Genomic DNA, 14,752 nt, shown 5'->3' with positions numbered 1-14,752 from the left:
TTGTTCTTTTTAATTAATTTGTTTTGAGAGAGAGAGAGAGAGAGCGAGAGAGCGAGAGCGTGAGTGAGCACAGGTTGGGAGGGGCAGGGAGAGAGGGAAAGTCCCAAGCAGGTCCTGCACTATCAGCGTGGAGCCCAATGTGAAGTTTAAACCCATGAACTATGAGATCATGGCCTGGGCCAAAATCAGGAGTTGGACACTGACTGACTGAGCAGCCCAGGAGCCCTGATACCAGGTGTTTTAAAAGAGAATGGTTTGAAGAGCAAAGATTTAGAATGGCTGTTGGGGGAAGATGGTGATCCCTTTACAATTTTTGCAAGAGTGACTTTTTGTGAGCATGCTGCAGAATACAGGAATGTTATATCTTGGTCTGATTTTTATTTTATTTTTAGTTTAATTTACCTTATTTTGTCTTAGTAAAGTTGTTTCTCTTCGTTTCCGTTTCCTCTAGATAACTAGCCAATCCTAATTTCATTCTTTGTTCATCTGAGAATTAGTACATTGTTGCAAGTTAAACCTAAATTGTTAAATATAATAAAGCTTTATCATTTTTATTTTCAATTTTCAAGGTAATGACCCAGACAGAACTTTTTTCTTATTATTTATTATCTTTTCATTTTGATCCCTTTTTTAAAAAAATGTTTATTTATTTGAGAGAGAGAGTGCAAGCATGTGCATGTATGTGTGTATGGGAGGGACAGTGAGAGGGAGGGAGGGAGGAAGAGAGAGAGAGAGAGAGAGAAAATCCCATGTAGGTTCCATGCTCAGTGTGGTGCCTTATCTCATGACTATGGGATCACAACCAAGAGTTGGGTGCTTAACCGAGACACAGGTGCCCCTTAATCCATGTTTTAAGCAGTTTAACTTGAAATGGCCTTTCTTCGGTGTTCGTTTTCTTTGATTCTCAGCTGTATAATGAACATAATAGTATTTGTTTCTAATAGGACTTTTTGGGGAATTATACAAGATAAAAAATGTGATGCCTGGTGTGCAGTTAGAGCATTCTGTAGTCAGTAGCTATATTGAATAAGCAAAAGTTTATAATCCTGTAGACCTATATTTTATTTATATATGTATTTTAAATATATTTTATGATGTTTAGAATTGCAGCTTAAAAAATGAAAACCAGTCCCTTAAGAAGAATATTTCAGCACTTATCAAAACTGCTAGAGTGGAAATAAACCGCAAGGATGAAGAAATAAATAATCTTCACCAAAGGTATAATTGAAGGCTGTGGATCTGTTTATGAATTACATGGCTGTTGATATGTGGACTATTTTAAACTTTTGAGTGGAAAGATAGGAAAATCAAATATTTTATTAAGTCTTTAAGGTTTTACTATGACTAATATTTTCTCTTTTTAAAATTTTGGTTGGGGGCAGTATCTTCTGGAGAATTTCATATCTTTCCTTCCCTTGTATAGTCAAACTTCCAAAGCAGTTATCTAAACTTGCTGTCCTTGTTTTCTGTTTCTACTCACTCTTGACCCCCTTTCACTCTGGCTTCTGCCTCCATAAGTATACCAAAGTGGCTGTCATTTGGTCAATGGTGACTGCCACTAGCTCTATCAAATAGTTTTGATTTCTCATTTTAACCACCCTCGCACATTATATGACATAATTGACCTTTTCTTGAAATAGTCTCTTGATTTGGCTTTCATGATTCTTAATTTTTTTCCTAACTTGAGGTTTATTTTTCTGTACTTGACTAGGTTGGAATTCTTCAAAGCTCAGACATGTTTTTTCCTTTCTCTATCAGTATATTCATTTGAGGTAATCTCACTCCTACTAGGTGAGTTCTGTTTATATAGCGATAACTACTTCACGTCTATACAGAATTTTCAAAATTACCTCATCCAAAATGGAATTTATGATCAAACTTCTTCAGTTGTTTCCTAGCTCAGTGGATTCTCCATTTATTCAGCTGGTGTAAGCCAGAGACCTGAGGTATGCTGGCCATTTAATTTATTGCCATACCAGGACCCTTTTGAGAGTAGAAGGGAGTGCTATTAATAATTGCACTGAGATTAAATTTCTAGTCTGGGACACGGAGTCACCGTGCCTTGAAGTTATCATTGATGCCTCTCTAATCATGCGTCAGACCTAATTCATTACCATGTCCTGCCGATTTTTATGTCTTTATAATCTCTCAAATTACTCATTTCTCTCCGTTTTTACCATTGTTGTTACCTATCAACTGTCATCTGACAATAGTTTTTGTGCTGGTATTTCTGCATTCATTCTTGCTCTTTTCCACCTCTGGTTCATCTCTTTCAGTATCAAAGCCCCAGACAGGACACTTTTTATTTTCTTATTTTTTTAAATAGTTTATTTTCAAGTTGGTTTCCATATAACACCCAGTGCTCATCCCCACAAGTGCCCTCCTCCATGCCCATCACCCACTTCCCTTCTCCCTCACCCCCATCAGCCCTCAGTTTGTTCTCAGCATTCAAGAGTCTCTCATGGTTTGCCTCCCTCCCTCTCCCCTATATTTTTCCCCTTCTCCTCCCCCATGGTCCTCAGTTAAGTTCCTCCTAATCCTCCTATATGTGCAAACATATGGTATCTGTCCTTCTCTGCCTGACTTATTTTGCTCAGCATAATACCCTCAAGTTCCATCCATGTTGCTACACATGGCCAGATTTCATTCTTTCTCATTGCCATGTAGTATTCCATGGTATAGATAAACCACATCTTCTTGATCCATTCGTCCGTTGATGGACATTTAGGCTCTTTCCATGTTTTGGCTATCGTTGAGAGTGCTGCTGTGAACATTGGCATACATGTGCCCCTATGCATCAGCACTCCTGTATCCCTTGGGTAAATTCCTAGCAGTGCTATTGCTGGGTCATAGGGAAGTTCTATTAATTTTTTTGAAGAACCTCCACACTGTTTTCCAGAGGGGCTGCACCTGTTTACATTCCCACCAACAGCGTAGGAGGGTGCCCGTTTCTCCACATCCTCGCCAGCATCTAGAGTTCTCTGATTTGCTCATTTTAGCCACTCTGGTGTGAGGTGGTATCTCAGTGTGGTTTTGATTTGTATTTCCCTGATGAGGATGGATGTTGAGCATCGTTTCATGTGTCTGTTGGCCATCTGGATGTCCTCTTTGGAGAAGTGTCTGTTCATATCTTCTGCCCATTTCTTCCCTGGGTTGTTTGTTTTTCGGGTGTGAAGTTTGGTGAGTTCCTTATAGATTTTAGATACTAGCCCTTTATCTGAGATGTCATTTGCAACTATCTTTTCCCATTCTGTCAGTTGCCTATTAGTTTTATGGACTGTTTCCTTTGCCGTGCAGAAGCTTTTAATCTTGATGAGGCCCTCATAGTTCATTTTTGCTCTTGATTCCCTTGCCTTTGGAGATGTGTCAAGTAAGAAATGGCTGCGGTTGAGGTCAAGGAGATTGTTTCCTGCTTTCTCCTCTAGGGTTTTGATGGCTTCCTTCCTGTCTCACATTCAAGTCCTTTATCCATTTTGAGTTTATTTTTGTATATGTTCTGAGAAGATGATCTGGTTTCATTCTTCTGCATGTTGCTGGACAGGACACTTTTTAAAGCACAAGTCTGGACGTCTCACTATCATAGAATTACTCCATCCTATCCTCTTTCTTAATTAAAATACATCAATTGGTTCTCATTGTTCTCAGGATAAAAGATCATAAATCTGAACGTGGCCCACAACGCTGTTCACAGTATGGTCCTAAACTACTTTTCAAGCCTTGCCTTTAGTGTTTACCTTTGCCCTAGGCATCATAGCTCTGGAATTTCTGCATTTTTTTGGTTACTTGGATGTACCATGAGCCCTCACTTTGCATAGACTGTTGCTACCTGTTTCCTATCCTCCACCTGCTGAAAACCAACTTATCCTCAGGTTTCAGCATAAACATCCTTTTCACAGGGGTATTAATCTGTTATTCTTCTTATACTTGGAATTTTTAAAATCATTAATGGGATTACTTGTTTAATATCTTTCTCTTTCTTATGTCCCTGTTATTTCTGTTAAGAGCTCTTTGGGCTAGAATTAAACTTTAGTATCTATCTTTTTACTAAACTAAGCTTCATGGGAGCAGGGACCATGTCTTTGTATCTTCACCAGTTTATCAAGCACTTAGCTCAGAGCTTGGTGCATGGCAGATACTCAATAAATGATTGACAGGTGAATGAAGGTAATTTTATATATGGACTAGATGATATCATGAAGCACGTATAGGCCTTTTGAAAATGAAGATGGCTGTGTTTACTAAACTAAATCGCACCAATGCAGCTAGTATGATTGCCTCCTGAAATACTGGGGAAATTTTATACATATTTAAATCTTTTAGGGGATGGGTGTGATTTTTCAACAGTGTGGAGAGAGAAACTGGGTGAATAAATGATGAGAATTAAGTCATTAGATTGATTCACGTGGTTATACCTTATCTAATAAACATTCTGCCTATTATTTTCACTTTTTAATTGTGACCTGTATCTGGTATTCTACTGGTGTTTATCATTTGGTTGAAACCTTACGTTTAATAGGAAAAATATAAGTATTAATGTAAGGTGAAAATTTAAGAGTATAAATTCTAGAAAGTGTAATATAAAGATTTGTTTTAAATAAATCTTTTTTTTAAGTTTATTTAAGTAATCTGTACACCCAATATGGGGCTCAGACTCATTACCCCAAGATGAAGAGTTGCATGCTCTTCCAACTGAGCTAGCCAGGCTCCCCTTAAAATAAAACTTTTGATAGTATTTTATCTATCTAGCATGCATGTGCTGGAGAGGGGTGGAAAGAGAGGGAGAGAGAGAGAATCATAAGCAGGCTCTGTGCTATCAGTGCAGAGTCTGATGTGGGGCTCGATCCCACGAACGGTGAGATCATGACCTGAGCCGATATAGAATTAGATGTTTACCTGACTAAGCCACTGATGCACCCTCAAATTCCCCACCCCCTTTTTTTTTTTTTTATAGGGATACTAGTTATAGTGGATTAGGGCTCACCCTAGTGACCACTCTTTAACTTGATTGCTTCTGTAAAGACCCTCTCCTCAAAGTCACATCATAAAATACTGGGAGTTATGGGGTGCCTGGGTGGCTCAGTCGGTTAAGCATCCGACTTCAGCTCAGGTCATGATCTCGCGGTTTGTGCGTTTGAGCCCCACATCAGGCTCAGGGTCTGTGCCAACAGCCAGCTCAGAGCCTGGAGCCTGTTTCGGATTCTGTGTCTCCCTCTCTCTCTGACCCTTCCCTGCTCATGCTGTCTCTCTCTCTCTCAGATATAAATAAAACATTAAAAATAAAATATAATAAAATACAATACTGGGAGTTAGGACTTCAACATATGAATTTGGAGGAGAACACAACTTAACCCATTATAAGATCCATATAAAATCTATATATTGTTTTAGATTGTCTATCTCCCATGTCCTCTTTTCTTTTATAAAATCTCCCCTTATTCCTGAGTCTCTTTAAGTTTTGGTGTTCTCTGTACATTTAGAACTGATTAGGATTAGATTTATGGAGATTTAGAGAAATGATGGAAGTTCAGAAAGATGGACTTAAAATATTACAAAGAACTAAAATGAGCTATTTGCATTTTATTGTTAGGAAAACTGCCAGTTTTCTGAAACACTAATATACAACCTTAAGACTTAGGCTTTTGCTTGGTCAAATAATAAATATATGCCATTAACCAGAAAAGAATCACAACTCTATATTTCTCTTTATTTTTGCATAGTACGTGTACTTTAATATGGCTGTTGATGCTTTGGTTTACTGTGGGATTGTATGTGAAACAAAAAACCAGGGTAGAGAGCTACATAGAACTCTATGATTGTGTTGTCTGGCAACTTTTTACTTTTCCTTCTGTTTCAGTTGCACTAGAATGAGTGAGGGAAAGAAAATAATAGCACTTGTTCTAAAAGAAATGAATCTGGTTAGTTTGGGAGTTATCACCTTTGGTGAGGGAAGTCTGGAAGACCTTGGTAAGTGTTGGGATAGAACAGAGAGGTCCTCTAGACTTTGTTTGAACAACACATATGAAAGAGAGCTCCTTGTTTTGAAAACAGGCCTATTTAGTTGGAAGCTGGTAAGCATCACTCACATCTTTATATGAAGTAAAACAGTTTTGCCAGTGTGGTGACTCCTGAATTTTAAAGTGTTTTGCATATGATTAAAATCTGATTCATTGAAATGCAATTAACTTTGGTTTTTGTTGTTAATTTCTATCTCTTGACAGATTGTCTGAGTTCTCACATTTTCGAAATAATCACAAAACTCTAAGGACACCAGATATAGTTAAAACAAAAGATCTTAAGTCCAGATCTCCCCATTTGGATGATTGTGCAAAGACTGATCCCCGAGTGAAAAGTGATGTTTCTAAAGATGTACATCATAGCACTTCACTGCCAAATTCCGAAAAGGAAGGAAAATCACATTGTGAAAAAAAGAGCACTTTGTATTTGTCTCCATTTATTGAAAAACACTGCAACAATGGCATTTGGTCACGATCTCATTATCAGGTTGGTGAGAGTATCTCAAATGAGGATAATAGAAGAGGGAGAAAAGATATTAGACATAGCCAGTATAGCAGAGGAACTGATAGAATACGGAAAGACTTAAATACTAGCTGTGGTGATGGTGAATCAAGGAACACAGAGGCTAGTCAAAGGCTACAAGGACGTCCTGAGAAATATGGTAAAGCTGAACCGAAGGCTGAAAGTAAAAATTCAAAGTTTAAAAGTAACACAGATTTGGATTATAAAAATGAACGCGTTAACTCTTGGGATAAAGAGACATTTAGAGAAAGGTCATATATTCGAGTAGAATCTCAAAGTGACAAAAAACTAGAAAGACAAAGTGAAAGATCACAAAATACAAATAGAAAAGAACTTAAGTCACAAGATAAAGAAGAAAGAAAAGTTGATCAGAAACCTAAATCCGTAGGAAAAGACCAGGACCATTGGAGAAGATCTGAACGACCATCACTTCCTCATTCCAAGAATGAAATAAAATCTTCTCATAATTCAAGTAAATACCATCTAGAAGAGAGAAGAGGAAGAGAAGATTGTAAAAGAGATAGAGGTGGAAGTAATCATAGTTTTCAGGAAGGAAGATGTCCATCCTTTTTTTCATCCAGCAGAACTCATAAACACATTGACTCCAAGGAAGTTGATGCTGTGCACCAATGGGAAAATACACCTTTAAGAGCAGAACGGCATAGAACTGAAGATAAGAGGAAAAGAGAACGAGAAAGCAAAGAAGAAAATAGGCATATAAGAAATGAAAAAAGAACACCTATTGAACATTTGCAAACTAGCAAAGAAACGAAGAAAACCACAACTAATTTAAAGAGACAGAATGAGCCCAAAAGTGATAAAGGTGAAGTCTCTAACAATGAGGTTTCTGAAGGAGCAGATAATAAAGAGCCTGGAATTAAAACTGACAGTGGCCCAAATGACACAAAAAACAAAGACTTAAAGTTGAGTTTTATGGAAAAATTGAACTTAACTCTTTCTCCTGCTAAAAAGCAGCCTGTTTCTCAGGATAAACACCCGAAAATAACCGGTATCTCCAAATCCAGTGGCATATGTGATTTGGAGTGCTTGGCGCAGGCGACAACAGTGACGTGTGTTTCCTCTGTCAGTGAACATACCGCAGAGGAAACCAAATCAAAGTTATTGGAACCAATGGATGCTCTTGCAGTTGCATCTGAACCCAGGACCAGTGATCCAGAAAGGAAAATAGAAGGAGAGAGTAGTTTGTTGGTTAAATCTGTTGAGAATATTGTGGGCTGTGATGTGTCCATTTGTGGTACAGAGACTTCCTTCTTAGCACCTATGGAAATGGAACAAACAGAATCCTTGTTTCCATCATCAACAGAGATGGAACAAACCATTAATGGTGCCAGGGAAGCAGTTCCTATGGTAATGGACATATTACAAACAAATGTTTCTCAAAACTTTGGCTTGGAATTGGAAACTAAACAAAATGATGGTTTAAATTCTGGTAGTATTTCTGAAGGTATGGAGATGAAGGAGCCTTTTGCAACAAAAGTAGCTGAATCCAGAGATAGCATTTTGCAGCCTTCAGTTGAAGAAACTGAAATTTTGCCAATAGTCCTTTCAGAAGATGGTAACCCCAAATTTGAGCGTTCTCTTGTAGATACACCACTGGATGAAAGTAAGTCTTGTCCTTTGGAGCCTGGCTCACCTAAAGAGACACAAGAATCTTTACTTCAGCAGTCTGAGTTAGTGGACAACAGAATGGAAATCGGTGAAACAAACTCAGTATATAATGATGATGAGAATTCAGTTTTGAGCATTGACCTCAATCACCTGAGGCCTATTCCAGAAGCCATCAGTCCTCTGAATAGTCCAGCGAGACCTGTAGCAAAAGTTCTTAGATTGGAAAGCCCATCTCAAGTTTCATTATGTAATAACAGTCATAAAGGTAATAGTTTATATTATGTTCTATAACTTTTTGTGAGAATAAAAATATATAAGCAAGAAGAATTAGTGCTTTTTTGATCGCATAATTAACATATTGTTCAGGCCCCTGTTAATTAGAGAGGTACATTGAGCCTTTACATTTAGATAATTCTTATTTTTTACAAACAAGGGAGTGGTAGGACAGGTTGTTGTAAATACTCTTTGCTTGCTTTCAGATAAATTTTTCATTCAAAAGCCATCATCAAATGGTATAGAGTAGGTGATGCTGCTAACATGAAGTAAAGATACCTGACCAGTTGGTTGATGGTTATCCAAATGACCAAACTACACCATCACTGAGTACCAACTGAGGCCAGGAAAAACATGGGGCATGATTAAGTATTAAACATTAACATTCTACTAAGAAAAAAAAGCTATTAAAATAATGACTAAAGACCTATGACATGATTAAATATTAGGCATTAACATTCTACTAAAAAAGCTATTAAAATAATGAATTGCCTCAGTACTTAAGTTTTTGTTATGTTTAGTATGAAAATATCAAATGACTAAAACTCAGTTGTCATGTGACTATAATACAGTTTTCTCTTCCACAGATACATTTCCACCAAATTCAGTCCAGTGTACCTCCAAGAGCAAGTGTGATCTCAATAAGGAAAATCAAAAGCCAGTTTGCAAATCTGACAAGTTTACAGATGCAGACTACCATAAGAATTCATCTTTAGATGAATTGGAAGAAGGAGAAATTATAAGCGACAGTGAAAAATCTAAACCACAAGAAAGTTTTGAAAAAAGTGTCAAACCTAAAACTTCTACTGAAGTCCAAAATGCAAAAAGCAGCCCAGGAAGTAGGAAAAGTACTGTGCACTTGGGTAAGGACAGTAGGAAACCATCTTCTATAAAAATTCATCAGACCAAAAGCAGATGGAATAATAGACAAAGTGAATCGAACAGATCTTCAAAAACAGAGAGGAAAGATAAGACCATGAGTACCTCCAGCCTGGAAAAAATAGTTCCAATTATTGCTGCACCCTCTTCTGTACGAGAGATTATGCACATGTTACGAATGATAAGAAAACATGTAAGGAAAAATTATATGAAATTCAAGGTAAAATTTTCATTAATACAATTTCATAGAATTATCGAGTCAGCAATTTTGAGTTTTACATCACTAATTAAACACCTTGATTTGTCCAAGATCTCAAAGTCAGTGACTACTTTACAGAATAATCTCTGTGATGTTATAGAATCCAAACTGAAGCAAGTTAAAAAGAATGGCATTGTGGATCGTTTGTTTGAACAGCAACTACCAGATATGAAAAAAAAATTATGGAAGTTTGTAGATGAACAGCTGGATTATTTGTTTGCAAAGCTTAAGAAAATCTTAGGAAAGTTTTGTGATTCCATAAACTTTGGCAGTGACAGTGATGAAGGAAAACGTGAAAAGATAAATAAGGAGAAAGCACAATTTTCAAATTGTCAGAAGGGGAATGTGGACAATTCCAGCAAAGAAATGCTGAAAGAGAAATCCCCCAAATCAGAAGATTCTGTTAATCATAAGTCTTCACTTGGATGTAAAAAACCTGAGGAAAAACCTCAAGATAATTTCAGTATTAACACAGTAAAGCGTGACATTAAAAAAAGTTTTAACACTTGCCTTGATAACATTAAGAACTCTCAGTCTGAAGAACACTCCATAGAACTAAAATGTCCCCGCACCCCAAAGCCAGGAAAGATGGAAGGGAGCACTATAGAGGATGCACAGACATCCCAGCATGCAGCTCTGAAGCCGGAACGCAGTTTTGAGATTCTTACTGAACAGCAAGCATCTAGCCTTACTTTTAATTTAGTGAGTGATGCACAGATGGGTGAAATATTTAAAAGTTTGCTACAGGGTTCTGATCTTTTGGATAACAGTGTTAATTGTAATGAAAAAAGTGAATGGGAGTTAAAGACTCCAGAAAAACAGCTGCTGGAGAGTCTTAAGTGTGAATCTATACCAACTTGTACAACTGATGAGCTGGTTTCAGAGGTGGTTTCTCCATGTCCTAAAATGATTAGTGATGACAATTGGTCATTATTGTCATCTGAGAAAGGTCCATCTTTGTCTTCAGGACTTTCTTTGCCAGTTCATCCTGATGTGTTGGATGAAAGCTGTATGTTTGAAGTGTCCACTAATATAGCTTTGAGTAAAGATAATGGATGTAATTCAGAAAAGAGCAAGCCCTGCATTTCCTCCATACTTCTTGAAGATCTCGCAGTCTCTTTAACAGTACCATCACCTCTGAAGTCAGATGGCCATCTCAGTTTCTTAAAGCCTGAAGTTTTGTCTAGTTCAACTCCTGAAGAAGTTATTAGTGCCCATTTTAGTGAGGATGCCTTACTTGAGGAAGAGGATGCATCTGAACAAGATATTCATTTAGCTCTGGAGTCTGATAATTCAAGCAGCAAATCAAGTTGTTCTTCATCATGGACAAGTCGGTCTGTTACTCCAGGCTTTCAGTACCACCCCAACCTACCCATGCATGCTGTCATAATGGAAAAGTCCAATGATCATTTTATTGTGAAAATACGGCGTGCCGCACCATCTACTTCCCCTAGTCTTAAACAGAATATGGTGGCTGATGAGTCATTGTCATCTTTGCCCAGAGTGGAAAAGGAAGCCGATAAAGCAGCAGAGAAAGAATATGTTTCATGTCAGAATGGAGTTTTTAAATCTGTAGAGGAATTAAATTCCAACAACAACATTAATAGCAGTAAATCAGCTCACGTAGAACAGGACTGTATGATACAAACACAGGTTCCTGATATATATGAATTTCTTAAAGATGCTTCAGGTAAAGTGAGTCATAGTAATGAAGTGGCTGATGAGTGTTTCAAGTTGCATCAAGTATGGGAACCAAAAGTACCTGAAAGCATTGAAGAATTACCTCCAATGGAAGAAATTTCACATTCTGTTGAGGATCATCTTCCAAACACATATATAGACCTCACAAAAGATCCAGTCACTGAGACCAAAAACTTGGGGGAATTCATAGAAGTAACAGTTTTAAATATTGATCAGTTGGGATGCTCTGAAGGTACTTTGGATCAGAATGCTCAAATACTAGATAATATACAGCCTGATACTGTAGATGCTTTTATTGATTTGACACAAGAGGTTTCAAGTGAGAGTAAAAATGAGAGTAACCGTCCTGCTTTAGATGTTGAACGCTCGGAGTGTCAGGTGATATGTGTAGATGAAGATAATTCTAAGGAAGAAAAGATGCAAGTGGCAAACGGGCCTTTGGAATGCATTGTTGAGGAAGCCTGTATCGATTTGACCTCAGAACCTTCCAGTTCATGTGAAGTAAAAAAGGATGATTTAAAATCAGAGCCAGCATCAAATTCTGATAGTTCAGTGTTGCCTGGGACTTTGGATAATGCTCCTAAAAAGAGAAAAAACCTTTCTGATCTAAATCATTCTCATAAAAAACAGAGAAAGGAAACAGACTTAACCAATAGGGAAAAGACCAAGAAAATTACCCAAGATTCTGGTGAGAATGGTGAAGCTCACCAAAAGAAAGCCAGTAAGAAAAAAGATCCCTCATCATTGAAGTCAAGCCCAGGGATTGAGGATCTGTCAGCAGCAACTGCCACTTCTCCTACAAGCCTTTCTGCAAAGAATGTTATTAAAAAGAAGGGAGAAATTATAGTTTTATGGACAAGGTAAGAATCGTGAGACTTTTAAGTCACCAGGAAATTTTGAGAGGCCAGGCATCTGTTCTGTCATGTCATCATAGTTTTATCCCTTCCTAAAATAAGGCAGGCTTGACTGGCCAAAAGTAGCCAAAGGTGGGAGAAGATGCATTTTAGAGTGCAGTCCAGCTGTAGTATAGAACAGTCTAGGGCAGGGGCTCTTAACCAGGTATGTGCATTAGCACCACAGACATAACTTTTCACTGTTCTTTATTTTTTAAACTTTTTTCATGAAAAATTTTTTGATTTGGTAAGGAACTGGTCTAATCACATTTTAGAAAGGAAGAGTGATGGTGGTGAAACTGGGGCAAAAAGTACATTTGTAATTTGAGTTTTCCCCCTAAACCAGGAGTTTCAACAAAGTCTCATAATTGGTTGTCCTCTTGACTTTCATGTAAACTTTTTAAGAAATGGAGATTTAAAGGTAACTACATATGTGAACCATTGGACTAGAGGTTCGTGCTCTCTAGACTTAACTAGAGTGCATAACAAGGGAAGCTGAATCTTGTTGAAATTGGTGACCAGTTTAATTTAATTTGTTTTAATCTATCTTAATTACATTTAATTTTAAAAGCTAGATTTCAAGAGGGAGAGCATGCATGTACAAATGGGGGAGGGGCAGAGAGAGAGGGAAAGAGAAAATAGCAGTTTCCATGCTATCAGCATGGAGCCCAACATGGGACTCAATCCCAGGAGCTGTGAGATCATGACCTGGTCCAAAATCACAAGTCAGGCACTTAACCAGGAACCCCTTATTTTACTTTCTAAAAAGTTTTATTTTAACCAAAAGCACTAGCTATCACAGACCACCACCAGTCTCTAAAGTGGAATTTGGGGACATACACATTTCGGGAACAGTTGGTGTTTGGATGCACCTGGAGTGCCTGGCTCCATTTGAGAGTCCCACGTCCTTTCTTTCTTTTTTTTTTTTTTAAGTTTTATTAATTAGTTAATATAGAGAAAGCACAAGTTGGGGAGGGGCAGAGAGAGAGAGAGAGACAGAATTCCAAGCAGGTTCTATTCCATCAGCACAGAGCCCCATCGAACTCAAGAACTGTGAGACCATGTCCAGGGCCAAGATCAAGAGTAGAATACTCAACTGACTCTGCCACCCAGGCACCCTGAGAGTCCCACATTCTTTCTCCCTTGACACTTTGAGCTTAGCTCAAGTCTCTAGAAACTGTCCCTTTGCTTTTGCTCTTAATCTCTGGTCCTGGATGTGCTCAAAGGTCTAGGGCAACTGTATAGCAACCTGCTGGTGACCAGTTCAATACCACAGTCTTCCATGTCTTCATTCCAGATAATTTATAGATGGCAGAATATAATCTCAGAGACTATAACACACACTGGTTCAGATCATGTAGAAAAACAGAAGTCTGGGGATGAGAATACCTGGAATCTATTTTACTTTTGTTTTTTCTGCTTATGAAGACTGATCTTGTTTGGGCTCTAATTTTAAAAGTACTCTACATATTGGGTCACCTGGGTGGCTCAGTTGGTCAAGCATCTGACTTCAGCTCATGCCATGATCTCATGGCTCATGAGTTCAAGCCCCGTTATCTGACACTGCTGTCATTGTAGAGCCCACTTTGGATCCTCTGTGTTCCTCTCTCTCTGCCCCTCCCCTGTGTGAACATGTGAACTTTCTCTAAAAAGTAAACATTAAAAAAAAAGTACACATTAAAGGTAGAATTAAAAAAAATTCTTAATTTTGTCATTAGAATAAATTGGTTTGTTTTAGAAATTTTGGGGGGTGCCTGGGTGCCTCAGTCAATTGAGCATCTGAGTTCAGCTCAGGTCATAATCTTGTAGTATGTGAGTTCTAGCCCCATTTTGGGCTCTGTGCTGATAGCTAAGAGCCTGGAGCCTGCTTCAGATTCTGTGTGTGTGTGTCTCTCTCTCTGCCTCTTCCCCACTCACACTCTGTCTCTCAAAAATAAATGTTAATTTTTTTTTTTTAAATTTTGGGAAATATCTGTGAACTCGAAGATTAAAATCATCCATAATATTTCTCAGAGATAATCCCTGTTTGTATTTTGGTATATGCAGGGGTTTTGTTTGTTTGTTTCTGTGGGCTTTTAATAAAAATGTCACCTTCTATTTGTAGACATTAAGGCAGAGGAATTTTTGTTATCTTTCTACTCTAATCTACAAAAGCTAAAATAACATTTTTCTCTCTTCAGAAATGATGACCGGGAAATTTTATTGGAGTGTCAGAAAAGAGGGCCATCATTGAAAACATTTTCTTATTTAGCAGCCAAGTTGAATAAAAATCCTTATCAGGTAACTACCCAATTTCTACATCTCTATAATTTTACAAATGTTCCTACTATAAATGCTTAGATTTAACCTTTATCACACCTAAAATATGTAGATATTTATTAGCCAGTTTCTTAAAAAAAATTTTTTTTTAACGTTTTTATCTGTTTCTGAGAGAGCAGCATGAGCAGGGGAGGGTCAGAAAGAGAGGGAGACACAGAATCTGAAGCAGGCTCCAGGCTCTGAGCTGTCAGTACAGAGCCTGACGCAGGGCTTGAACCCATGAACCGTGAGATCATGACATGAGCTGAAGACTGACGCTTAA

At 37.8% G+C, this 14,752-nt stretch overlaps 1 protein-coding gene across 3 annotated transcripts in view; it reads left to right on the top strand.

The window, feature by feature from the left end:
• Positions 1–14,752, top strand: part of CASP8AP2 (caspase 8 associated protein 2) — a 37,842-nt gene that overhangs the window by 20,181 nt on the left and 2,909 nt on the right. For all 3 annotated transcript variants that reach the window (XM_039232173.1, XM_039232171.1, XM_039232172.1), the window contains exons 6-9: positions 1,103–1,218; positions 6,219–8,431; positions 9,027–12,138; positions 14,352–14,451. In XM_039232173.1, the coding sequence (XP_039088104.1) occupies positions 1,103–1,218; positions 6,219–8,431; positions 9,027–12,138; positions 14,352–14,451 (5,541 nt within the window). The remainder of the gene's footprint in view (positions 1–1,102; positions 1,219–6,218; positions 8,432–9,026; positions 12,139–14,351; positions 14,452–14,752) is intronic.

The sequence above is a fragment of the Hyaena hyaena genome, unplaced genomic scaffold (assembly GCF_003009895.1).
Source record: "Hyaena hyaena isolate Hyena2069 unplaced genomic scaffold, ASM300989v1 scaffold_66, whole genome shotgun sequence".
Classification (NCBI taxonomy): domain Eukaryota; kingdom Metazoa; phylum Chordata; class Mammalia; order Carnivora; family Hyaenidae; genus Hyaena; species Hyaena hyaena.
Note: the sequence above shows the minus strand (reverse complement) of the source record. Positions and strands in the feature narration are given on the sequence as shown.